Here is a 27940-nt window from a genome sequence, read left to right on the forward strand (position 1 = left end):
AACAGGTGGTGGATTCTATCAACACCATGATGATCACCCATTTGGGATGGGAGAAATGATTCTAGTTATTCTGTCCTTCCATTGTATGGTAAGTGCTGTAACAGCAACATCAGCCACCTCTTCAGGAAAGAATGCAGCCCATTCAAGGAAATTCAAGGATCTCCAGGGCTGCTTCCACACCACCGTGGTTTTCCATGGTAGTCTGGTTCTTCATAATCACCCTTGAAGTACAGATTTTAGGCAGCCCAGGGTAATCTATTAACAGTAGTTTCCCTTTCACACCTGATGTGAATTGCTGTGTTCTCACATGACCCTCAGGACTCTCCATGCACCCTGGGTTTGTTTGTTTGTTTAATTTAGAGGAGCATGGGTAGTTCAGGACAGCACAAAATTAACACAATACCTTTAAAAAAAACCCTCCATGTATTTGTAGACACAACTGGTGATTCCCCTCCCCCACCCTGCCTAAATGGCAGGATCTATGGAGGGTGAGTCTCTTCTGCTTTTTTAAAAAAACCCAAACATGAGTAATGCTAGATAGGAATAAAGCAATACCTTTAACAACCTTCTTAGAAAACTGTTCTTATTTGCAGAGTCTCTGATGATTTCCGTCCTCTGTCTAAAAGGCAGGCAATTATCTTCTGTTCTGCTCATTGTTTCCAGGGACTGGCCCCTTGCAATCAGCAGCAAATGAATAGAACAGACAAGCACTTCACCGAAGTCCCACTATTACACTGATTCCCCTTCAGACCCAAGAAACTCTTCCTGTTGATAGCATCCTGCCCAGGAAATACCATTTTTTACAGATTTAAAATATATGTGTGTGAGAGAGAGAAAGACAGGCTAACAGTCTATACACAAATACACGATGATGTCATATAGAAACATGAAAAAACATGCACTAGTCAGGTAGCTGAAACATGGGACATATTTGGTGTAGAAGCAGCTCAGAACACAGCCTCTGTCCAGCCAGCTTGAGAATTAGGAATATGAATATCTTGTATAATGCTTCTTACACTTTTAGTACTAAACATCTATTTAACTTACCTTCAAATGTGTGCTCAGAGCTACATAGACACAGAAGATGCCAGATGGATTTATGCTCCAGGTGCCTTTCCACAAAATTAATAACCCCTCCCTATTAATAGACAGTGTTATTGAGGCAACGAACATGAAATTAAGCAAACTCCGGAGCACGACAGAAAACAGGAGGGCCTGGAGTGATATGGTTCATGGGATCACGAAGAGTCGGACTCGACTGTGTGACTGAACAACAACAAATTAATATCAGTGGCACTTACATAGGGGCTAGCCCTGATCTAACTGTGAGTAATGAAATATCCTACCCCTATGTAGTACATACAGGAGAAAACGTCATTCCTACTTCCATTTCTTTGCCTTTCTAAAGCGGAGAATAGCAAATGTTGGAGTCAGATACGATGAATAATGGCAAACTGGTTTTCGCTGAATAAATCATAACACGTTTGGGGGTGGGAGAGCTCTTCCTTGAGACAAGAAGGCTTGCAATCTACTTCACATTCAATTAAATCTCATTATGGGGGAAGAGCAATAACTCAGTAGTAGACTGCTTGCTTAGCACTGCAGAAAATCCTAGGTATAAAGTCAGCATTTCTAGTTAAAGGATCTCAGGTAGAACAGCTGATTTCCCACAAGCGCTGCTCCACGCTCACTCCTCCCTTTTGTCCCAATGGCACGTGTCAATTTCACACAAGCTGCTGCACGGCTGCATTTCGCCCCGCAGCTTTGCGCGATTTACCCCGCGTCTACTCAGTCCTGTGAGCGCAGAGCAGCGCTTGTGGGAAATCAGCCCTGGTGTAGATGCTGGGAGTCAGAATGTGCCCTGAGCATGATGCTCTGTATTCCTAGTGCTTGGGGGATGCAACAGTGGGAGGGCTTCTAGTGTCCTGGCCCCACTGGTGGACCTCCTGATAGCACCTGGTATTTTTGGCCACTGAGTGACAGAGTGTTGGACTAGATGGGCCATTGGCCTGATCCAACATTGGCTTCTCTTATCTTCTTATGACTACATGGACCAGTGGTCTGGTTCAGCATAAGGCAATGCAAGTTAAAGAAAAATGTTCAGAGCATATGATTTTGCATGATATTCCTTGTACCTATGCTAGACATTATCCTGGAAGTATACATGCTAAACTAAACTTTGCTTTGTTGTGGATGCTGGAAATCACTGAGAGGACTGCCAGCTGACCATCTGTACCTCACTTTCACAATAGTCCTTCCAACACATAGCTACATACACCACTACATGTAGAAAGTCTATAGTGTAAATCAACTGAAAGACAAAACAGTGGAAGAAGACTGGAGTGAACAGGTCTGTTTAAAAATATATAGAGTGAAAAAAGAAATAGCAGCAAAAAAAGATATAAAACAGGACAGAAATTAAAGGACAAATGCATATTAGTGAGTCATAATTAATGATAGGCCCTGAAAATGTAAATATAAAAGGAGTACAATCTGAATGTGACTTCTGAAAAATGATTTCTTTTTTTAAGAAGCTCAGCTCTCCCAATACAAAAATGGGATAAAAAAGCCACAAATTGATTTAAGCTCATGTATATGGCATCTTCTTTCAAATTCAGCAAACTGAGCTACTTTACGGTTGTACTAGAATAGGAAAATAAATGTTTTATTTATTCTTAATATTGCTTTTTTTAATGAAGAGAGAAAAGATTTTCTTGTAGCATTCCAAGGAGCAGTCAAAAATGTCATACTGAAAACAAACCTCTTTAAAATATAGTTTAATTACAAGACAATTAGGGATAAGAGTTCAATCCAAATCCAACAAGAACACAGTGATTTCCCCATCATCTTTCACTTATGACCTACATTTCTTAAATATCAGCTGTTCAAACTCAGCAGTTCCCAGCAAAAGTTGTCAGTGCACACAGTCAAAACTATCAGCTGTTCAGAATGTGAGAGCTCTCTTTTGTGTCTTGCGACGGAGATGGCTTTTTCTGACATTTCGCAGCAGTGAAGCTTTAGAGCTGTTTGCCACCAAACCTTTCATTTTATCTTCTCTCAGCAACCATTCAATACATTCGATGACAGTTTAGTCACGGGTGTATGCATTTGCTTCAAAATTATTTTAACTGAGGCAGCACAAACTCGGTGAACAGTTCTGCCAGTCCCACAGCCTCAAATTCACTTTGTAACTCATCCAGCGTTGAATACTCTTTGACTTCAAATGTCTGGAACCTGTGTTGTACAAGAGAGGCTTTGTGAATATGCCTACTTCTGTCAGAATGTAATTAACAATTCAAAGCTGCTTTTCTATAGCTGAAACAGTACTAAATTATACCTTCTGTCGTCTGCTTTTGTTTCAAAGAGTACACTAATCATTTTCTCTTTACACTTCTTCCCGCTCGAATCCACATCTACCTTGCTGGTTTTCTGAAGAACCATATATTCCTAGGTGACCAGAAAGAAAAATGAATTAAAAGCAAAACATCAGAACATCGAGCGCCATCCGTAGCAACCTGTTGATTGAGAAACAATGAAACATCATTTTTAAAACCCTTCCATATTAAATATTTGTGTCTCTGTTAAAATCAGGTTGCATCTTCAGTATTCTAATGAAGACAGCCCCATGCTTTACAGATAAATGCTACTGCTGCAAAAACACTGGTGAGGCATTGTGCTTTCTCTATAATATCTGAATAGGTGTCTTTAAATGTGTCTGCAAACACTTTTTATGTCTGTGACAGGAAACTGACCAACATTGTTTACCACATTAATTCTGGAAGTAGTGAAGAATTCCAATATACTTTAATGGTGACAACATTGTGTAAATGACTTGGAATAGACTTGGATGCAACATTCTTGATCCTCCAACCCATAATTTGGAGAAGGATTGAGAAAGCGTTCATTGAGGAAGGAAATTCAACCCTGCATCCATACATCACTGGTTACTGCTCTATCATTCACAGTAATCATTTGCAAATGTACAGGCATGCGCACACACACAGTTGCAACACCCAGTAAAGGATGTACCAGTGAAGGATAATCTGGAGACCTAGGTTCAAATCCCCACTCAGTCCTAAAACTCAATAGGTGATATGGGACCAGTCACTAAATATGAGGGTCCTTCATCAACAATGGAACAAATATATTATTACAATAGGATGACTCCTTAGGGATAAAACAAACTGCTAAAGGAGGCATTAAGCTAAAAGAAATAGAAAGTTTCTTTCATAACCATGAAAAATGAACAGCTGACAGGACCGTTCAAATTTGGTACTTCTTTAACAGAAAATTCTTTGTTTAGGAGAACACTGGTTAACACCGTTTCAGCTAATACAGCAAACAGGTCTCTACCACAGATCTTCTACTGCTGTTGAGGAACTGGTTGCATGAGGGGGGAGGGGACATTTTTACCATACTGAATCCACACTTTTGTGCATTACTCTGCTCAACGCGTAACAGCTCACATACAAGTGAGCCCTACTTGGGATCAGTGACAATAATCAGCTGTTTTCTGCTTGTCCCCATGGATCTCTGGACTGGGGCCTTTTCTTAAATTTGGTAAAATTTAAGCTCACCCTTCTTTCTGGCCTTTACAAAGGCTCTCACTGAGAGACATCCAATCTGAATTCCAATTTATTTACAACCCCAAATCTCTCCGCTGTTTTCTTCTGAGCAGAGAAACATGCAAAAGAATCTCCTTCTTCCTTCCTAATATGAAAGGCAACAGCAGTTCTGACAGAGTGTCTCACCTCAGCTGATTAATCCCCTGGCTTAGCCAAACACAGGCAACTAGGAGTGAGGAGATGAAGTTATCTAACTCTGCCATACAGAGCCAGTCGACCCACTAGATGAATCCACCCAATGACCTAGGCCTGCAGTCTATCCTAGAGCTGGATGGTCACCAAGCACAAGATTGGTCACCATGGAAGGCATCACACTGAGGCTCCCGAGCGGGGCCTTCCCCCATCACCTGGGATTGGTGGGTAGCATCATTTATTTATTTAAAACATTTCAGTAGCTGCCTTGTGGAATTCGATGAGGCTTACAATATGAATAAAGCAATGACTATAAAAAACACATAAAATACTATACTTTAAAATTTCCACTTAGGACTGCCAATTAATAAAAACTAAATTAGTAAGGTAAAAAAGGTTTCCCTTGCCCGAAAGCCAGTCAAATCCGACTCTAGGGATGCGGTGCTCATCTCCGTTCCCAAGCCGAAGAGCCAGCGCTGTCCAGAGCTGTTTCCGTGATCATGTGGCTGGCCAAGGGACATGGAACGCTGTTACCTTCCCACCAAGGTGGTGCCTATTTATCTACTTGCAATTTCTTGCTTTCGAACTGCTAGGTTGGCAGGAGCTGGGACCAGAGACGGGAGCTCACTCCATCTTGCGGCACTCGGGTCTCGAACTGCTGAACTACCGACCTTCCGGTCTGCAGATCAGCGACTTAAATAGAATTGTCTTCAATTGCTTCCTGAAGATCAAAAGTGAGGGGGGTCAGGTGCACTTGTCTGGGGAGGTTGTTTCCTAATTGTGAGGCTGCCACTGAAAAGGCTTCTTTGATTGGTGGGATAGTCAGAAGGGCCTCTCCTTGTGATTTTAATTTCCAGGCAGGGATGTAAGGGAGAAGACGGCCCTTCAGATACCCGGTCCTAAGCCATGTCGAGAGATCTAAAGGACAAAACCAACACCGTAAACTGAACTCGGGAGTGGTTTGGTAGCCAGGGTACTCATTGTGGTATCAGGGTCACATGCTCCCAGTAGCTGCCAACCAGCAGTCTAGCTGCAGTATTCTGCACTAGTTGCAGCTTCTGAACACTCTTCAAGGGTAGCCCTAAGTAGAGTGCATTGCAATAGTCCAGTCTAGATGTAACTAAGGCATGGATTAGTATGGCTACATCTGACTGAACCAGGAATGGATGCAGCTGACATATCAGCCCAAGCCTGGCAAAAGCACTCCAAGCCAATACAGCCTCTGGGTTTCCTAAGGTGACTGCTGTGTCAAGCAGCACTCCCAAGCTGTGAAAAAGTAGTGACATCACCCTGCCAACAAAAGTCCGCATGGTCCAAGCAATGGTATTCCGAGTAGTCATGTATGGCTGCGAGAGTTGGACTATAAGGAAGGCCGAGCGCCGAAGAATAGATTCTTTTGAACGATGGTGCTGGAGAAGACTCTTGAGAGTCCCTTGGACTGCAAGAAGATCAAATCAGTCAGTCCTAAAAGAAATCAACCCTGACTGTTCCCTGGAAGACAGGAGGGCCTGGCGGGATCTAGTCCATGGGGTTGCGAAGAGTCGGACTCGACTGTGCGACTGAACAACAACAACTAGCCCATCCAAGACAGGAATCTCCAATCCCCAGTCTGAACCTCTGTCTTCAGACAAGCCACAATCCCAACCCCTGTGAGGTCAGCCTGAGTGTAGTTGGATTCTTCACCACATGGGGCAGGGGGCAAAGTAGGTTGCCAAAAAACCTTGGGCTGGCCCTGCTGCCATACCTACTGGCCTGTATCCAACCATGCAGTTCTGAAGGACTAAGGGCACTTCCATCTTTGGAACAGGGGATGGCAATGTCAGCCCAATCACTTGCAACATACACACTGCAGACCACCACCACCACCACCCAATTTTGTCACCTATACTGTTCATTAGGGTGACTGACCACCCCTGGAACAAAATTGGGGAGAGATTACTAGGCCACAGCAGAGGGGGAAAGCAGGAATTTCCTAATCCAAGAGGTCTGCTCCACAAGTGGATCTCACTGGATACGGAATCCCTTGAGCCCAGAATATGATCTAAAGGCAGGGGATGCTGGAAATAAGCAAGCCTGGGCCCAGCCAGTGCCTGGAAGGAAAGCCCTAAGTAAAAGGGGAAATGGCCACTCAGCTGAGCCTATACAAGTGCTGCTTCAGCATCCAATCACCTTTCAGAAGTGGGATGGAATGTTGGAGGGAAGCACGACAGCAGTTAGTTCAGGACAGCCCGAGGGAGAGAGCAGTTTGAAGGGTAGCTCTGCCTGCTAGTGTGGCAGTGTGGTTTAGCTCCGCCTCTGGTAGAAGACATCAGTTGTTAGGTGTGTCTCTGGTGATGGGTAGACGTTTTCCTATATAAGAGCAGGCTGGTGTGGGTGGAATCCTGTGTGTGAGAGAGGATCCAACCTAACAGCGACTCAGTGGGTGCGTTCAGACGGGGCATTTGCAACGGAATAGGTGCCGGTTGCAATCGGTGAACTTACCGGCGTTCACACGTAGAACATCTGCCTTCCGTCCCTAACCGTTGCAAAGCCCTTTAAACCCTTGTACTCTGCCTCTAGGTCCCCAAGTGGTGGTATCCTGAGTACAATGGTTGTAATCGGTTTACCTCCCGGTCTGATCGCTCTCCACCGGTGTCTAGCCACTTCCGTTCGGAAGCCCGAGGTTGCCGATATGCGCTTGGGCGAAGCTTCGCCCTGGCGTTTGTTTTTTTTTTGTTTTTTTTAAAGAAAAGGCCCTTAGTTTAACTTTCCAGAGGACTCCGGGACTTCAGGGAGGCCAGTTTGGGCTTTAAACTTTAAAGGTAAGTCCTTACCTTTAAACTTTAAATGTAATACGGGGTGTTTTGAGCATGCGCAAAGATCACCATTGTTTATTCCGGCTGAACGCACCCAGTAAGAGCCTGTTTGTACCTGCAGGCATTAAAGACAATTAAAACCACACTCTGAAGCCATAACTGGCTTAAATGTATGTGCCTCAGTCAGATTTCTCCTTAACAGCCTGGAGACCTGTGCCGCTGATCTGTTCTCTAAAAATAACCTGTAAATAAATAAATCTTTGTTTGTTACTTAAATAGAACCACTGCCTCAGCGATCTCCAAGTTTGTTTTGCTCACCACAAAACTTATCTCATGGCAGTGAACTCAAAGTCTTTGCACTTGCTACCCTAATAACATCTTATCACTGAGGGGAAGATTTACAGTTCTAAACAAACCTGGTTCCCCAAAACCATATGAGCCTGTGTTGGCCCCCTCAGTTCCTTGAAAGGGCCTGTCACACCTCTGAGTTCTATAATGGAAGAAAGGCAGGATTTAAAGGTAATCATACGTAACTTGTTTCTGGCTGTGCATAGGAATGAATCAGTGGGCAAGTTTACACTGCTAGCCTTTCAGCCCTGTATCTGTACAGCTGAGGTGAGGATCCATAAGGTATCTGAAAACTCATGAAAAAGTAAGCATATGTCTATGACTGCTGTCTTTAGCACTGTATTTATAGGGCCCTAGTCAATAACTAATTTTAGCAGTGGCCAGATATTGAACTGAGCTGCTGACCAGGGTCCTATACATATAGTGTTAAATATTTTTCTAAATATAAAAAGATTTTTGCTTAGAGAGGAAGAAGAGGAGATTGGATTTATACCCCGCCCTTCACTACCCAAAGGTGTCTCAGAGTGGATTACAAACTCCTTCCCTTCCCCTCCCCACAACAGACACCCTGTGAGGTAGGTGGGGCTGAGAGAACTCTGACACAAACTGCTCTTTTTCAAGGACAGCTCTTATCAGAACTACGGCTTGCCCAAGGTCATCCAGCCAGGTGCAAGTGGAGGAGTGGGGAATCAAACCTGGTTCTCCCAGATTAGAGTCCGCGCACTTAACCACTACACCAAACTGGTTCTACTACCAGTTAATCAGGTAGACAATGGTATTACAAAAAAACACAAAAAAAGACCCCGCAGAATGTATTGGGATGCATCACTGCCCTGCCAGCAACAGAACCGGCAACAGCATCGTTTGCACCTTAATGCTGCTCTTGTCTCCTTGAAGAAGAATAAAAATCATCTTGCCCATGAACATCACTCTTCCAGTGAGCCTTAGATCTGCACACCATTTTTCCACTGTTTTGACATATTTTCCTTTAGCTCTCATGTGATCCAAATGCAAAAGGACAGTCGATACACCGTTGTCCGTAGTTGCTTTTGTTGATAGAGTACTTTTCCCACTGCAGGCTGAAGTTTCGTCTTGCTCAACAATGTACTTCAGATTCTGTTGTATCCAGAGAATCAGCTCATGTACCATGGGTTGTGAAAAATGTCTCTTCGCTTCTTCAAGTAATCTCTCTTTCACTGCCATACACTGTGTCCTTGTAAGCTGCTCAGAGTGGACAGAGATATTCGGCAAGGTTGATGGGTAATTGATCGGTAAAGAAAACAGCAGCTTCAACAATACATCTGTCTCCAAAGGTCCTTTCACACTGGTCTGAATCCTAAATGAGATTCCTTCCGTCTCTGAAAAAGTATCCAGAAGTAATCATCAAATGAACATCAATCGAAACTCACAACTTTAGTATGCTTTGTTTGGTCTTTTTCAAAATACTTCAGTGGCACGTATCAATATTTCATACAATTCTCCAGACAATTAAGGGCTATTTAATGCAAGACTGTTTTGCATTCAGCAGTGATATAGGAGTATAACATTTATACATCTGACACAAAGTGTACTGCAATGGCTGAGCTGTGTACCAAGAAGTCCCCAATTCACATCTCATCTCTGCCATGAACTCACCAGGTGGTCTTACTTGGCTGGCTACTCTCTCATCTTCATCTCCCCATAGAGAACAATGGGGACAATGAAAATGACCTTTAAAAAAAAAATTAGTTGAACAGATGACTGAAATGACATGACAAAAACTTTGGAAACATTTAAAGTGGAAATGCAGAATATAATTTTTTATAATAGACAAATTAAAAGATAAACATATGTGAAGCACTCGGGATACTTGAAAAACAAAGTATAAATGCTGAAGTATTATGGTATTATTATTTTTAACTGCTTGCTCCTGTAGCATATCCAGTCAATCAAAACAGCATTGGACATCCCTGCTTTTATTTTAAGGGGATAACAAGAACCGCACTTCACATTTGTAGCAAAAACAGACTTCTGAACAGACCACATCTTTAAAAAGTCCAATGAAAATGGAGAGCAAACCAAGGTCCCCTATTTTATTATAGTGAAGTCAGGATATATTTCGAGACTTAAAGCCAGTGACTGGAGCTCTGAACAGGCAAGACAGATCTTTCTACAAACCTGAAAAGGGCCCTAGATTTGCAGAAAAATATGAAATCTTTAAAAATACATTTGGCAGCTTTAAGAAAATTCTGAAAATGATAAAAAGTACACCTGTAGCTTTAAGCAACAGAATCACTCAGCAGCTGTTGCTAGGCAACCACAGTATTCCAGGCTGGGTTCTGTCAGTAAAAGGCAGGCAGAGGAGGCAGGGCCCTTTCTAGACCTATTTTGCCCTTTGAGGGAGAACTCATTAGGGCCATGCCTGGCTAAGTTTGCCAGGTTGGAAAATCTGAAGAAGGCATGGTTTGGGGTGGGGAGAGGCCTCAGCTGAGTATAATGCTACCCTCCATAGCAGGGGGACAGATCTCTGTTGTCTGGAGTTCACTTGTAATTCTGGGATGTTTCCAGGTCCCATTTGGAGGATGGCAACCCTGGGCCTGGAAGCAACCTCTGGGTAACCTGAAACCACCTGACTTACATGACTGAACTAGGCCTAGCAGTCACCCTATGAAAACCAGTGTAGTGTAGTGGTTTGATCTTCAGAGTAGCTTCTGTGAGACCCAAGTTCAAATCCCCACCTTGCTGTGAAAACTCATTGTGTGATTTTGGACTAGTCACATATTTTCAGAGTAACCTACCTCACAGAGTTGTTGTGTGGATAAAAAGGAGAAGAGAATAATATAAGCTGCTTTGGTCCCCATTGTGGAGAAAGGTGGGGTGTAAATGAAGTAAATGAAGAATAAATATAGTTGAAGATGGGAGGCATATTGGTGAATGGCTGAGGATAGAAGGAGGCAGGGAGAGGATACAGAGATTGCCAACATGAGGGAAAAGAGGTTATGAAATTCCTAGAAACTGGGGGGGGACCCTAGGGAGGGTGGGGTTTGAGAAGGGGAGGGACCACAGAGGGGTATAATGCCATAGACTCCACCCTCCAAAGCAGCCATTTCCTCCTGGGGAACAAGGGCTACCAGCCTCCAGGTGAGGGCTGGAGATCACTTGGAATTACAACTGCTCTCCAGATGAAAGAGATCGATCCTCCTGGAGGAAATGGGTGCTTTGGAGGGTGGACTGTATGGCATTATACCCTGCTGAAGCTGCTTCCCTCCCCAAATGTCACCCTCCCAAGGGTCCACCCCCAAATCTCCAAGGATTTCCCAACCTCAATCTGGCAACCCTAAGGGGAACTGATCTCTGTAGTTGTGATTCCAGGAGATCTCCAGCCCCCACCCAGAGGTTGGTAACCCTAGAAGGAGAGAAGGAAGCAGGAAAAGGGGAGATACTATGGGTACTTTCAGGATAGTGAAAGAGGAAATAGTGGGAGAGGCAGAAGTGAGATGCCTCCCACAAGTCTTGCGGGTTCCCACTTGTTAGTCCCTAATCACAATGGTGAATGCAGTTGGCATCTTAGCATGCTCTAGGCATCCCATTACTATTTTTTTTTAATGAAAGACTTTATGTAGCATTTAAATTACTGGAAGATTCTGCCTTTAACACATTTCTAATGCTCAATATAACAGGAATTTTAAAGTCAGGTTTTGGCAGACATTTTGCATTGGGGAGGGATTACATCATGTAATGACGCTTAATAGATGTGTAAGAATTTGAACTAGAAACTAAATGAACAGCAATCAGTCTTGAATAGGAAACAATGTTGAAAGATCAGTTTAAGTGGCCTTATTAGTGGGGTTCAAGGGTAATCTTGGGGATACGAATCTATATATCAAATTCTGAACACGACATCAGAGTGCAGATTTTTAAAAACTGCACAAGGGGGCCAGGTACAGAAAGGAGATGTATGTCTATAGATCAAGAAGGAAACCCAGGTTTGTTATCTGGACAAGAGATGTTCCGGTTATCGGGGCTGGGACAGAGGCTGGATGATGGGGAAAGGAGATCCTGGTCAGATGAGTTTGGTCTAACCTGCACAGCAGCGGCACTGGATAATGGCCTTAGTAGCCCTGGTAAGAAAGGGTATGCCTCTAGGGATGAGGGGCCCAGACTGGCTCAAGGAGGGGCCTAGAGTGAGGCCCAAGGGATGGTCCACCAGCTGGGCTGGACACTAAAGACCATGGTGTGGTACTTGTGGGGTGACTGCCAAAGGAGAATGGGTTCACAACTCTGTAGCACGGGCAGGGTGTCACTAACCAAAGGCCTGGTAATAAAGGAACGGAGTGGCTACATCTTGGAGTGTGCAACTGTTTCTCTTGCCCATGGAGCCATGCCTGCTGCCATCAGTTGCTACAGGAGGGGCGTGAGATGCTGAGCCCCACAACACTATCCAATTGGTGAACTAGCCATTTTGGTTGTGGCCTCCAATCTATGGAGTCATTCTGGTTGTGGCCTCCAAACTAGGGAACCAATTACCTGCCCTTTTTGCCAAATTCAGGACTCAATCCCTTTTCACCAGGCTTTGAAACTATTTGCACATGCTTTCTGTAACTAATGCGCAGGGCGAACTCCAGGTTGGGGACTCCCAGGCAAGATACCCTCTTGAGGGCCTCAGGGCCACCAAGTGTATTGCAGCTGCTGCTACCTCGTTCTGCCCACCATCTTCTTTGTCATCAACCATATCAGAGGGCTGCTTGCGAGGGCTTCTGCTGCTATCCTGCAGCAGGACAAGGGCAAGTGACAGGCCCTTCCAGTGCTCTGGAGCCTCAGCAGCTGCCCGGGCAATGCCAGCCCCAACACCGGCTCAGCTAACATGCTCTGGATCCAGTCACTACTGGCTGCAAAATAATTCCGGCTCCTCTATTTCCCATTTAGTTTTCATTGGCTGATTTTATTGATCATTTATTCTAAGCATTATTCCTTATTGCGAGAATTTTTGTTATGGAAAAATAAAATATAAGTAAATAAATTAATGAGTGGCTGCTGTTTACTGCCATAGGTAAAAAGAAAGCGGCAAAGTTGGGGGCGATACTGCAGATAGGCCACAACTTCCTCACCCCAGCACTGAATCGCTTCGGCTGGGGGCCTTTCAGGCAAGATGCAATGCATCTCTGGGAGCACACATGTCAGGCCCTCCCCAGAGTACCTTGCAATATATGAGCCTTTGATCATCACACACTCTCCTGGTCATTATAGGCTTCCCCCCATCTTTTGCTGGTGTCCCACTTTACAGGTTCATTGAACAGATTACTGTAATGATGTATGTAAACTGCACTGTTGTTATTATCTACGAAAACACATAATCTAAAGAGAAAGAGTTTGTGGCACATGAATTCTATTGTATGCTCTTTTCTGATGGCCATATGACCAAGTTAAAACAATAACTGCCTTTTCACTAAACTAAAAGGTGACAGATCTCACCCACTTCTACTAAACTGGGGGAAAAAAATTAGGGTGTAAGATGAAAGCTGCTCTTTTTCAGATCTTCACTATATCAGCTCTTTGATGTGTTCCAACCATTTCACCCCTTTTCTTCAAAAAGTGGCTAAAATGTCAACTTGATTCATTCTACAGGGGTAGGGATAGACAGATTTGAAAGGCGCAGCAGAACATTCCTGAGTTTCAGATGAGTTCTTTTGAAGTGGCTTGTCTCTTCTCTACCTCCCAAGTTTTACCCTCCCTCCACATGATAGGCAACGGACTTATGCCTGATTTTCCCTCCTCACGGCTGACACTGCTTTGCAACCTTCACTGCCCTCTGTGAAACAACAGAGGCAAAGCCTGTTTAATGAACAAGGTAAGCTGAAATGGTTCAGACAACTTGGAGTACTTCTAACAAGAGGAGAGGCAAAGCTCTGTTTCCAAACTCCATCCTGCATCTGTATACTTTTGGTCATAAAACACAAGCCACAGAGGCAATGCCTTCGAGCCCTGGAATCAGATGCCACAGGGATACATAAAGAACCTAAATACACTTGTGGCAGGCAAACTGTCACTGGGATCCATCCAACCCAGCCTCTTAAAACCGGATACTACTTGTTGCACAACTTTACAATGCCCATTCATTTCAAGTTCATTTAAGTAAAACTTTAACTGCAGAATAATTTGTCCAACTAAATTCGTAAGATCTCCTTACATGAGAGATCCCACTTACTGTATCAAGCACAATGAACAGAATATACCAACTTTACTGTTCCAGGAATGATCAAGGAAGAGTTAATCCTGCATTTTTCTGTGTGCAGCAGAGGAGTGTTGTGAGGGCAAAAACCAGAAGAGAGCACCCCGGCAGCAGGGCCCACAGTGCATTTTTAATGGGGAAAAGATACAGAAGTTTTGATGGGCAACATGAGATAACAATTTTCCCTTGTTGGATTTTGTTCTGATAATTTTTTCCAGGGGTCTACTTGACAGGGCTGACACAGATGCTAGACAAATCAAGCAGACAATCCAGATCAAAGGTTCCCAAACTTGTTGAACCTGTGGGCACTTTTGGATTTTGAGAATGGGAGCCATCAGAAATGGTTGCTGTGAGGGGCATAGCTGATTACCAAATGGCTGCCAAGGGGACAGTCACAGAATGTGGAAGGTTCCAAGACAAACATCCTCCTGTGATGGAGTACCGATTTGTGTCTCAGTGCTCCTTGCAGTCCCAAAGGTTCCCCAGTGGGAAATCACTGCTCCAGACCTCTTGAGAAAGCCAATCATGTGCACAGCTGTCCCTCTTCTTTTACGCAATTAATATTAATCTCTTATTTGAGTCAATGGCATGCTTAAGCAGGGGGAAGATGTTGCTGTGGTGAAGTGTACTATTAAGGAAACTTTAAGTGGCACACTCCCTGCAACACAGCAACAATCAGACACAAATTGTCACATTTTTAAACCCCAAATTGTCACCTTAAAAAAAAAAAAGTCAATAAAGTCACATGAATAGACCTCTTTATAAATCAAGGTGTTTCGTCCTATCCCCTTCACAAGATCATTTATCGCTAATCAATTTTGTGCTTTGCACCAGAACAAAAATAGCTCACAACACCAAGATCACAATCTCTTTGTCTTAACCTGGAAGCTGCCCTAAGACCCCCTCTTTCTCTGTCCTCTCTCTCTGCCCATGGCCTTCCATGGAGACACATGTCTCCCTAGGTCTTTCCTGTAGATACAATGCCCTCAAGTCATAACCTCACACATGTGGACAAGCCCTCCATTTGTGACAAGGAAACTACTCTTTGGATTAGGCTTCTTTCTCCTGTTTTGACTGCAACCTGAATGTGAACTGGATCTACTTGAATAAATGTAAGTCTACCTTTTTGCAATATACTTCTTGGGAGATTTATTTACTGCACTCAGTATCACGCTTCTATGTCTGAGCAAACTCTACTATATTAAACAAATATCCCAACAATAACAAGAAAGGAAAACCAAGTGACTAGGCATGTGCAAAAAAAGTGGTATTTTACAGGTTGGGTATACTGAACCCAAAAAATATTGGTATGCTCCAATATTCCTGAATCCCAATACCAGTATTATAGTCAATGGTCCCCATAGGGTATAATGAAGAATCAATCCAGGGGTATTGGGGGGGCTGTTTATTGAGGCAGAGGCACCAAATTTGCAGCATACCTGCTACTGCCTCAAAGAAAGTTTCAAAAAGATGGGACCATGGAGTCCAATTCTATGGGCCTCAAAGAAGGTGCCCCCATCCTCCAATTGGAGGGGAAGAAAGGCATTTAAAGGGATCACAGTCTTTTTAAATGCCTTCTCCAAGTTCATCTGAAAGGCGAGCCCTTTAAACACCTTCGGAGTTCACTCACCATGGAGCCGTGTGGCTTGGATGCCCTTTGTTCGCCTATCCAGCAGTCCCAAAAATTCTGAATATTTTTGGGATTTTCGGGCCTTCAACATTTCAGATAGCTGAACAATGCCCCAAATCTGTATCCAGCTGAAACAATATCCAGAAAATACCTATAAAGTATTTTTTGGATTTATTTATTTTTGCTTGGATTTAGCCAAACACACAGTCCTACAAGTGACAGGAGAGAGGAGCAAACAGTGCAGTCCTCTCACACTGCAATGCACACAAGGTCTACATCTCCAAGGCCACTCACCTAATCAAAGCTTCATTATGACTGCGGTATTTCACTAGGCAAATATTTGGTGTGTTTTTTATTTCTGTGATTTAATGTGGGGGGTTATATGTATGTTGATGTGGGTTAAAATGTAGTGCTCTAGAGTAAGAACGAGGGGGTTGGATGGATGACTGAACTGTATTTATGTTTAAGAGAAACCTACTGTTTTATTTAAAGGATCCCCCTTTTAACTCAGAGCCACCCCCATGTGCTGACCATTCTGTCATTGTACCACTTGTTGCCATGCAGCCACTTCAGATGGCATTACTAAAGACCCTTAAATATGACTACCTTGCTGAACTGTGAAAAGAGTGTGTCAGGGTAATGGACAATGCTGTAGCCCAAAAGCAGTGCCCTTATACTGGACTAAAGGGATATGCTTTGGCCAAGGGGAGCCTTGAGCCTAAGCAGCATGCCAAGCCAGACATGGACTCCTGGACTACAAAAAGCCTCTTGCTCCTGCATCTCCAGCACCAGAGTACAGACCAGCAGCCCTGACCTCCATACACGCAGAAAAATAGCAGCAGATCACAGAGGGAAGCCATGCTCTGCAAAAAGGACAAGATGTTCCTGCACAGACATCATGAACAAGCTTCTTCTCCATCACACAGGCATTTCCCCCCCCCCGCCCTCACATATTAACTTCACCAGAAGAAACACAGATTCCTCTCCAGCCTAAAACAAAAGGATGTGCTCGCTGATGACAATAGCGAGCCATCAAGTCTTCCTGCTGCCCATCAAGATGATGCAGCTGCCAAACATCTGGTTGTTAATCCAAAGTACCAGTCCTGCAACCTGATTGGTCCTCTTCCTTTCCTCCTTTGTCTACCCCAATCTCCTAAGAGGTGTCACTCCTAGCCAAGACATTACCTGCAATTGCCCAACCATTAATCCCTTTTCTGCCCTATTCATAGTTTAAAATGTTCTTCAATGAGAGATTCTTCTCTTGCTCTCTCTCCCTCTCTCTGTTCCTGGTTGCATTTTGGATGGACACTGAAATGCTCTTGTCTTGTCATGTGTTCTCTGGGAGAGACAAAGGGTTGCTTTAGAGCTGAGCACATGGCTGGAACCTTGTACAAAGATGGGACCTACTTCGTAACTATGGATCATCCTGGTAACTATGCAGATCTCTAATGTTTAGTGAGGGCCAAGGGCCATAAGTTTTCTTGCTTTCAGTACTCTGTGTTAAGTCTGTACTGAATAAAACTTATTCTTGTTTATAACTAGTGTGTTTTGATGTGTAACTGACTCCAAGCTAGATCCTGTTGCCTGAACTGCTCACCAAATTATGCTACCTTACTAAGAGTAACTGCACAGCTCTAGGTTGAGCTATTCTTGTATAAAGTCCCAGAGGCCAGTTAAGAGTCTGAACCTTGCTCTTGGACTGGAATGGGACTATAGTTAAAAAGGTTCTGGTGGCTATTGTCTGTAAATCCAGAGAGGCTGACTGCCTTGTGAGGTTGGGGAGAAGACCAGCCTGTTCTCATGATGAAGGTTTATAGCTTGCTTGCCTGTGTGTGTCTGTGGGATGTCAGCTGAGATCAGACCCACTTCGGGTGCTGACCAGAGGGCTGGGTCCTTTGTCACCCCCCATGCAGTGTCTCCACGATGCTGAAACATGTGTCTGTGTGGCTGGGATAAAGCCAAAATGTGCCTTTGTGTGGCGGGAGAAAGCCAAATGATTTTAACCACCCTGTATCAGAATTGCTACTGATGTGCAATTTCTGACTTTGCCAGACTATGATGTTATGATTTTGTTTACTGTGAATGTTCTAACCTGTTTTTTTTTCCCTTTCTTTCTGTAAACTTGAAAGTTTAAGATGTGCTGGAGTGGAATTGAAAGTTTAAGGATGAGTCTGTTTCTGTTATTGCTTTCTTTAATGAACTGTGTTCTAGCCTGTTGTTTCCCTTCTGTAACTTGAACTGTAGTGGATTGAAGTGAAGATGAGCGTGGGGATGTGTCATTTGGGGTGGTCGCAAGATTATTTTGGGGTGCAGCCTGGCTCCAGTGTCTGCCTGTGTCTGTCCTAGGGGCACTGCACTTTGGAGCAGCTGGCACCAGAACCGCGCTTTGGACCCGCACACAGAACATGTCCCCTCGAAGGGGAGGGTCCACTGAAGACGGGGGTGTTTGAGGTGTGGGGGTCCAAAGCGCGGTCTGAAATGTGTGCCCCAGCCCTGAACCTGAGCACTATTGTAACAGTACAGAATTTCCCCACCATTTCCCCTCCCTTTTCCTGGCAGAGGCCCCCAAACAGTAATAAAGACAAAAAAGTTCAACAAGCCTCTTCTGGAACACATTTTGATAAACATTAAATATGGACAGTGACAGCTATTTCACATGTAGCCAAGTCCTCATGTCTCCCATGTGGCTGCCACAGGTTCTGCTAATCAAACACATGACTGTAATTCTGTTCTCAGAACCAGGGCTTCCAAGAGGGGGACACCAACAGGGGGACAAAAGGCCAGGGGCCATCATCACTCTGGGGGCCCACAAGGCTGGGCAAGTGATGTGTTCAGTTGTTTGCTACAATGTTTGGGGTGGGTTCTGGCAATGGAAGGGGGCCCCAAGGATAGTCATTACCGGGGGGGGGAGTGCTTGGAGGTTCTTGGCAGCCCTACTTGGAACATAATTCCCAGGTGTGTAGATCCAATTCAGACTGTGACTGCCATGTGAGAGGAGAAGGGGCTTAAACCTTCTCCCAGTCCATTTTTCCAATCTGAAATCCCAGGAAGTGGTATTTTGCCCCACTGGGGGAAACTTGCATGTAGTAAGCTGCAAGCACTGAACTCCCATTCCTTGACTATCAACCAGATGCACAGGGAACACAGAGTTTATCGTGTACACCTGAGAACGCCTGCCCACTACTAAGAAATGATCCCCTTTGCCTTCAACCCATATATCTGAGTGTAGAACTAGTTGAATTAAAATCCAGAAACCTTCCAAGCAGCCCGATGGCCTACAATGCTCCAATGTTTAATGAATCACTGCATTTACAACTTGAACATTTTGCTGGCGACATTTAATCCGTAATGCAAAACTAGTAAGCCACTGCTTGTGTCTTGGGTTGGTGTTCCTTTTCTTTTACATTTCAAAGTTATATTTGCATTTCAGGCTGAACATAATATCAGGCTGACTTTGAACAGTTGCTTGCAGCTGAAGTTTGCGAATTACAGCAGCTCTTCCTATTGACTACCAGTAATAGCGTTGCCTGGCTCTATCACAAGAGGTGCTATCTGAAATAGAGAGCAGTAAATTACCATTCTGTTGACATTTATTGTGCTAATAAGTTGGAACTCAGCAGATTCTCACTCACTCCCCCAGCTGCATGCTTATCATCAGGAAATTTAGTGCTGCCACACTTCAAATTGCTTCCTGTGTTCCATGTCAGCCACAAAGGCTTCCCTATCCATAAACTTTCTGTCACTCGCTCATTTTGCATTTCTGAGAGTTACCTACAGAAATCTGAGTTTTGATGAACAAATATATATTTTACTGTGAGACAGCTAAGCAAACTAGAGAGAAGGAGAGAGTGGATTAACAAGTAAATTATGTCATTCTATCAGCAACACTAATCTTTGGTACCAGACAAGTATAGGAAAACAGGGCCTTCGTTAATTAGCTTATTTAAATTCACACACACATCATTTTCAATAAAACATCTTCTGCATTTTGGGCATGACACTTTAAAGCTTCGGAAAGCCCGTGTTTTATGAGAGGAGGGGAAGATTCTCCTTACCTCAGTTCTCCAGAGATGTGCGCTCTGATCTTTAAGGTCACTTCATTTAACACTTCAACCTCACAGAGAAATCTCTCCTGAGGATAATTTGTCATTAACAAACAATGCTCAGGAGATACATTTCTGTGAGGTTGCCCTGGTAAATACGATGACCTAAAATATCAGCATAAAGGTCTCCCGAGGACTGGGGCAAGGAGGCAATTTCCTTCCCCTCATTATATATAAAAATATTCATGAGTGCAGGATCATTACGTTGCAACAGGGTGAGAAGCAGTTCCTTGAATTAAGGCATGCAACTCTGTGTGTACTATGCAATACACCCACCAAATCTTGGAGCATCTCAATTCCTTCCTTCTTTCCTTCCTTTTTCCCTTTTGAAGAACAAGGGCGCAATCTAGCTAAATTCAGAATTTTTTAAAGTCACAGTGGTATAGTAAAGCCTGTATTTCAGGGCCCAAGTATTAATTATGTGGGAGCTCCACGGCTGATTAGCTGACCCCCCCCCCATTTAACTAAAATGCAGCTACAGAAGGGGGGGGTTAACAGTTTGCTCAGAGCAGCAGGGTCCCTCTGCACTGCTTTCCCAATCGAAATTGCCCTCCCCCCCCAGTCTATTATTTGCCCTGCAGCAAGAAAAATACATACTAACTCACAGTGCAAACAGCAACTTGAAAGCGGCTGGTTTCAGTTGGGAGAACAGAAAAAGGGAGAAATTATAAAGCATTTCTTCCACTTGGTTGTCCCAAACAAACAGGCAGTCATCACCTCTCCATTTATTTTATTTTTATTTCATTTATTTATAGACTACCTTTCTTGCTGAGACTCCAGCTGGATTACAGAATACACAATGAAACCATCAGACACCGTAAAACAATCAATGAATAATGCACCAGGACAGAGATTACAGAATTACAGAACAGTGCGAACAGCAAACTGTGTAAGGCATGGTGTACTACAAAGAATGCCAAAAGTGGAATTGAAAAGGTAGGAAATGTCTGACAAATGGAATATTTCAAAACAATAAAATCTTGCACTGGATAGATGTGGAAATAAAAATCTGCTAAAGTTTTATCCCAGCCTTCCTCAGAGGTTCTCAGAGCACCATACATGTTTCTCCCCTTCCCTGTTTCAAAGACACACTCTCAAAATCCTAGTTAAAATATGTGAAAGTTTCACATATTTCAACTGTTCTACGTTACATTGTATATAAAAAATAATGTTCTAATTTTGAGTAACTTCTTTTGAATTTTCTTCCATAGACAGTTATGATTTTGTATTCTGATTATATTTATAAGGTTAAAATATTCATTGCATAAGAGATAGGCCATGAGCACAGTTCCCCCCAGCGTGTGTATCTGCGTAATTTCGCACGGATTTCCACCCCCTTACACACAGCTTTTCAGCTGAAGTGCAGGGATGCTTCCTCTCAGGAAGCCCCGCCCTCCAGTTCAGCTGCTTGCTGCAGAAGCTTGGAGCAAACACTTAGAGACTGGTCTCTAAGTGCCTGCTCCGAGCTGCCTGGGCCCCTGGCAGGCAGCCGCTTTCCCCCTGGAGCCAGGGGGTGCCGGCTCAGCTGGGACAGATGGGGAGAGAATCCCAGCTTAGAGTCATCACCCACCCTACCCCGCTACAGCCTCCAAGTCAGCCAGCATCTGCTCCCTACCTGCCTTCCCAGTTCACTCACTCATAGGCGGGAGTCAGCAAGTGAAGGGAACCGTGATGACATCACTTCTTGTGTAACACTGGCAACAAGGCCTGGGCCTTTCTCTTTCTCCAGGTAAACACACACACACACACCCCGCATCTCCCGCTGGTTGCCAGGAGGGACCTGGCAATCCTATAAGAACAAGAATGCAGAAGGCGGTTTTTCCCTGGAGGATCATGTTCAGTGAAGTCATGCAGAGCTATTCCAGAGTTTATCTCAATGCTATGCATTGGAAGAGGATGCTTCTCTTCCTTCACTTCGCTTCCTCTGTCAGTGTAAACAGGGCAGGGCAGGAAGAGTATTGAAGACTGCTGAGAGCCAGTTGGGTGTAGTGGTTAAGTGTGCGGACTCTAATCTGGGAGAACCGAGTTTGATTCCCCACTCCTCCACTTGTACCTGGCTGGATGACCTTGGGCAAGCCGTAGGTCTGGCACAGCTGTTTTTGAAAAAGAGCAGTTTCTGTCAAGAACTCTCTCAGCCCCACCCACCTCACAGGGTGTCTGTTGTGGGGAGGGGAAGGGAAAGGAAAGGAGTTTGTAAGCCGCTCTGAGACTCCGAGTGAAGAGCGGGGTATAACTCCAATCTCTCCTTCTTCTTCTTTTAGGTTACAGCAAAATAAGTCTGGTGTGAACATGGCCCAAGTCAATGTTTGAAACAAGTTAAGGCAGTGGGTTTCGAACTGTGAGATGGGACCTAAAAGCGTGTCACAACTGTATTGCCAGTGGGTTGCTACCCTAGGGGGGAAGGCGGAGGATGAGGGTGAGCTTGGAGAAGAGGCTCAAAGGAAGATTTGGGTTTTTCTTTGCATATTGTGTGAAATGGCCATGAAACACAGCCCAGTAATGGTTTATAAGTATTAAACTTGAAAAAAATAATATATAAACTTGTTCAGTCTTGACTGATGTGAGACGCCTGTGTATTACGTCAAGAAGAGGAAAAGCAGTGTACAGCTATTTCACAAGAGGATCCTGGAAAATACAGTAGGTTTAGAAATGGGTCTCAGTTAAAAAAAATTAAGAACCACTGAGTTTGGGAGTAAATCCTCAAAATAATCACTCTTAAACAGATCTAAAAGCAGTGTGGGGCGGGGGGAAGATACCCTGTAGTTACTCTTTTTTAACCCAGAAAACTCATTTTCTTAGAAAACAGAACATACATCTCAGATTCCCTTTAGCAAATGTAGCAAATGCTGACTAGTGTCATTCATTCACCTATCACAACTTGTAGCCTACAATGCCAGGGGATGGGAGACAGAAACCTGTGACAGAAAAGTGACACCCATTAGAATCTGCTCCATGTCAAAGCTGAAAATGGTAAAGATGTAGGAGTTTTGACAGCAAAAAAAAAGAAACTCATCTGAATTTTCTCCCGTTAATACCAGTGGTAAAGGGGATGAAAATAGCTACTTGGGTAACTTTTTAAAAGAAATCGGGAAGTATACATTACTGAAGCTAAAGTGTCATGCTGCTATACCAGTAGCTTTCAAATTCTGAATCTTTAGGGAGTTTTTTGGTGAAGAATTCTTCACAGAGTTTCTGAGATCTGTTCTACGGCATGCACTTGGCTCTGCTCTGCCAGGTCTCACTGCCATCCCACATGCATTAAAATGTATCAACTAGGCCTCTGCAGATTTCTACCACATATGGAAGAGATGGGAGCGGTAATTAACCTCTACGGATACAGTTAAATGGTATTAAATTGAGAGCTACATGTATTGAGAGTAGCTCACAAAGATAACAGGCTTTGAAGCAACAGCAATCTTCTAGAGTCCCACTCTTGTCCATCAGCTTTCGGAAGGGAAAGCAGGATCCATTTTGGATACACTCAACATTCCCCTAGCATCCGATGGGTAAACAATTGGTTGGATCCCATGATCAGTGGATACAAGGACTGTGAATGTTTCCCATGTTTGGCTTCCCCAGCAACACTTCCCAACCCCAGGAAAGTTTATTTCCAGGCTCCTGGAACCCACGAGGAATACTACCTACATGGGCTGAGATGCTGCAGTCGGAAAGGGAAGGGGGTGCAATCACCATCTTTTCCATTAAGCAGAGCTGGGTTTACAGAAGAGGCAGGAAAGGTGATTTTTGTCCCCTTCTCCCTCCTCACTGCAACATCCCAACCCATATGGATATTACGCTACGTGGGTTTTACCACCCCAGGAATAAACTCATCTGGAATGAGAAGGGACCACTGGGGGGTAGACCCAGGAAAGATCTGCAAACTTCTGCTAATGGAATGCAGGATCCAACTCATAAACAAGATGGGCAAAAATATTTAATTAACCCTGCACAATTTATGTAGGAGCAGCATCACTGGTCTCTTGGATGTTCCCCCAAGCAACTAAACAATTAAGTTGTAAGGGGAGATTTCGTAGCCTGTCCCTCAACTACGGTATGTTCCATTTAGGATGTTATAGAACACTGCAGGGATAAAGTCTGAAACCAACTCGACTTGTTATAATTCTCTGCCCCATACCACAGTCAGTTCTCTCTGTTCCATCATGGAGACTCTGGCCACTATCTCAGCGGTATCGGACAACTAGGCGATAGCTTCTGCTGTGTTCTTCCATTTCTCTGACAGGGATTTTAGTTTCATAAGAGAGTTCGGCTTGCACTATAATGGCCTGGCAGAACTACCACAAGTTAAGACTCACAACGGGGTAATGAGCTGCATACCGGAAAGGAAGATCCATAGTGGGTGGGGGCATGGCATTTTTCAGGGAAACATCTCTGCCGTGACTGATCTTCTCATTAAGGAAGCCCTGATGTTCCGAGGAACCCCAGGCTCCCTGGAACTCAAAAATCACTGGGCTACACAGAGTGAATGCTGACAAGTGAAGCATTTTTCTACCACTGCAGCCTGGAGAAGCTTAAAGTGCTTTTTGGAACATATTGGATGCATATTTAATGTGCATTAGTGATGTTTAGCAGTCCAACAGTAAACTCTTGCAAAGCATCCTGGAGGTCTTTGGAGGCTAGCGGGCAGCAAAGGAGGATACTCAGTTCACCTTGCCAGCAGGTGTTGAGAAAGAGGCCGGGTAGAAGGGCAACGCAGACAAGAGAAGAGGGAACTTCATGCGATCGCTCTGCATGTTTACAGGCATTGGGGGGGGGAGAATTTAAAAACTTAATACCGTTGCCTGTATCCTCATGATAGGAATAAAGAAAAGAGCCTGAGAGAAAACACAGCCACTATGAAACTGGATTTTCACCTTGCTTGACATAGAAGGAACAAGCTAAATGAGAGGGAAAGGAGGGAGGGAAATAATTCCCTATATTATAATGGGTTAGCTACTCCTTTGATAAGGCCAAGTTGCTATGGGCCTGTTTCACTGTATGAGAAAGTACTTGTTCCTTACATGGCAATTACCAGATTGATCCTGGACAATCTCTACATTTGAGGACAACAAAGAAAACAAAAAAGTAAGATGAGAACATCATCACATTGTACATTTCCCTTTGAACACAGACATCAATTTGCTTCTCAGTGCTCACCTTGAGGCCAAAATATACAACCTTGCAGCCTTTTCTTAATGCTAGTTCTGTATCATCATAAATGTAGGACAGAAGAATTTCCAGGATTTTTTTCCGCAGACAATTTCCCATTTTGAAAGATTTGTTCTTTAACAGAAGTAACAAGAAAGGGTGCCATTGTCAATTTAAATACATGGCAAGCCTGGGAACCCCAAAATCTGAATTAACATTTTCAAGGTGCTTATCCCTAGGAATCTTGTGAGAGTACATGTATGCAGGGGTCATTTCGTAGAAAAAGAGGTGCAGGAGCTCATTAGCATAACTCATTAGCATAACTTATTTGCATATGCCGCACCCCCTGACATCACTGGATGTGTGTCAGAAGGCAACACCCACCACTCAGGCTCCACTGGACTGTTTTGGATTGCTAGCTATTGGGGGGGGGACACATGCAGATCTGCCCTCACAGAGGAGGGAGAGCTTGTACCTGAATAAAACTTGGTCTTAAAGGTGCCACTGGACTGTTAGGGCGCGGGGGGGGGGGGGGCGTCTGCAACTTACCTGGCTGCTTCTTGCTCTGACTGAGGACTGCTGGGAGCAGGGGGTGGGGCTTGTTGCATGTGCCCGCCTCCTGGGCTCTTTACTGCCAGAGCTCCGCTCCTGTGCGCTCCTGCAGGAAATGACCCCTGCATGTATGTGTTATTGATTGTAAATGGGGAAGCACTAAAATCACGGACCATATAAAAAAATTAAAAATCCAAATTTTGACATTCTCCTGATGGCTTTGATTTGACTAAAGCCAAAGCTAAAATTCTCATCTTCTCACATGGTGGAAGGGACATTTTAATCATCAATCTGACTCAGAACTAAGAAGTAATACAAGTAATAGGATGTTCCAGTGACCTCCATGGAGCAGAACTCTGTTGAAATACATGTGGAAAACTCTGAGACATGCAGATTTCCTCGGCACTGCAACTATTTCAGGCTTGGAAAATAGCATTGGGGAGGAGAGAGGCTAACGCCCTTATTATACACACATTGCCAACCAGATCCACCACGACTCGTGTATGACTGTGTGATGGGAACCCAGATACAATCTGTATATTCTGTAAGGTGTGTAAACCTTATTGAAGCTTTGCTAAGCTGGGCTGAGATTTTTGGATCTCTATCCTTTATTGCATATTTGAGATGCCAAATCCACACAATGGCTGCCTCAGGGGAGGAAATATCAGCTTACCCTGAGGTTTATTGAAAGGAAGCAAGAAAAAGCAACATCTTGCCAAGTGACTTCTTTTAAATGGCACAAGTCTGAGAAGAGGGGTGGTAGAAACCCGTCTGCAGACCACAAAGGCAGTTGTAGCTAGGCTGGTGTTCAGATTTTTTTAAATGAGCCTGTTTGCTATTGAAATCCTAAAATGAAAAAGGTGGCATTTGGCCCTCACAGCAACATCCTAGAATCCTCTCCACTTTGGAAGACATTTCCCAAGTGCACACATACGGAAGTCAGGAGTTTTCACTTTCAGGATCAAGCCATGGTCCTAAAAGGAGGTTCTTCACATTCTGAGCTCCGATGGATCCTGTCTCAGACTAAACCATTGTGTTTGTTCAGAGGGCTAAAATAACTACTTCTTTCAGGTTTAGAAAAATAAGTGATTTGGTTTGAGAGGCTGAACGGATTCCTCAAAGGGGGGGGGCATAAAATCAGCAAGAGATCTTCCCTGCCAATGTCAAAAGCTCCGGTTTATCTGTCATTCTGGTCTTCAAAAATGGATCTGGTTCCCCTGAACTGCGTGGATTCCAAAAGGCAGCTCAATTTCTAACTGAGAAGCAGGCCTCAGGGCTCAACTTTGTCTGGAAGTCACACTCATGCCTTCACAGATCACCCGTTCCTCCTGATCCATGGATACAAACAGAACAGGTGGCATTGTTTTCGGTTGAAATGGACAAGATGACTCGAAAACTTAATAATATGGAAGCAGAAGATTTCTATAAAGACTGGAGAGATTTAAAAGATTATCTGGGAAAATATTGGGATGTAAAAGACAATTTATTTTGCTTTAATAACTATTGAATATTGACTTTTAGAATCATGAAAGAAAAGAGATATAATTGTAATAGTAGAATAATAGTTACCTAGTGAAGTTGTAATGAGGAAACGGATGGAGGATTAAAGGTTAAGCAATATACAGGAGGTCGTAGCACTGGGGGAAGCCATGTAGGGGGGGGAGGTGGGTAGGGTGTAACGGGTTTAAATGTAAAACTAAATGTTGACTTTGATTGATTATATCCTGAATAAAATTGTTACCCAAAAAAAAAGACCAGGTGGCATTTGGAGGCCCTATTTCATTTAACAAATGATGTAAAAGTGCTGATCTGGGAAAGGGGGGAAAGGGTTAAAAATTGCAGCTCCAACCAATTCAGAAAATTACCAGCCACCACTGATGAGAAACTCAAAAGCCCTGTACTTTTCTACTTTACCAACAGACTAACTACTCCTTCAATTTATTCTTTTTTTTAAGTACCGGAACGCCAAAAGAAACAGCAAAGAGAACATGGAATTGGGCAAAGCTCATCCTTGCTACACAGGATCAAATATCAAGCCAAGAGAATTGTGGGTTCAAATCTGAATTCAATAAAAAGAATACTTTTTCCTCCCATACGTAGGCACATCTATCATTATTACCAGAGGCCGCTGGTGGTAAAATCCCAAACGCTAACGTAGGCACATCTATCATTATTACCAGAGACCTCTGGTTAAATCCCAAACGCTCAACTTGCGGCAAGGAAGCCCCGTGCTGAGACTGCAAAACAATCACCTGATACGTGCAGCACTTCACATTCTCCCTGCCCACAGTAAATAGCAGCGATCGCAGAGAGCTCCTCCAGAGCCAACTTCGACATGGCAGGAAAATCGCCGCCTGCAGCCTCCAGCAGGCAGGAAAGAGAGGAAAAGGCTAGACAGCCGC

General features: G+C 43.9%; 1 protein-coding gene across 2 annotated transcripts; it reads right to left on the reverse strand.

Annotated features, from left to right (window-relative positions):
• Nucleotides 1-2776: 2776 nt before the first annotated feature.
• Nucleotides 2777-27940, reverse strand: RWDD3 (RWD domain containing 3). 2 transcript variants are annotated; one of them, XM_015413350.1, is made up of 5 exons: nucleotides 27791-27940; nucleotides 9536-9610; nucleotides 8771-9258; nucleotides 3338-3447; nucleotides 2777-3234 (listed from the first exon to the last, which is right to left on the reverse strand). In XM_015413350.1, the coding sequence occupies exons 1-5, from the start codon at nucleotides 27873-27875 to the stop codon at nucleotides 3120-3122; spliced, it is 873 nt and encodes a 290-aa protein (XP_015268836.1). In that variant the 5' UTR covers nucleotides 27876-27940; the 3' UTR covers nucleotides 2777-3119. The 2 variants fall into 2 exon arrangements, with proteins under 2 accessions (XP_015268836.1, XP_015268837.1); XM_015413351.1 differs by lacking the exon at nucleotides 9536-9610.

The sequence above is a fragment of the Gekko japonicus genome, unplaced genomic scaffold (genome assembly GCF_001447785.1).
Source record: "Gekko japonicus isolate JY-2015 unplaced genomic scaffold, Gekko_japonicus_V1.1 scaffold70, whole genome shotgun sequence".
Lineage (NCBI taxonomy): Eukaryota > Metazoa > Chordata > Lepidosauria > Squamata > Gekkonidae > Gekko > Gekko japonicus.

Excerpts from the sequence above, each read along its gene's own strand:
- RWDD3 (XM_015413350.1), bottom strand. The coding sequence starts at position 27,875 with ATGTCGAAGTTGGCTCTGGAGGAGCTCTCTGCGATCGCTGCTATTTAC. Across the intron at positions 9,611-27,790 it reads TGAAGTGCTGCACGTATCAG|GTCATTTTCATTGTCCCCAT; the intron begins GTGATTGTTTTG and ends TTTTTTTTAAAG. Across the intron at positions 3,448-8,770 it reads GAGACAAGAGCAGCATTAAG|GAATATATGGTTCTTCAGAA; the intron begins GTGCAAACGATG and ends CTGGTCACCTAG.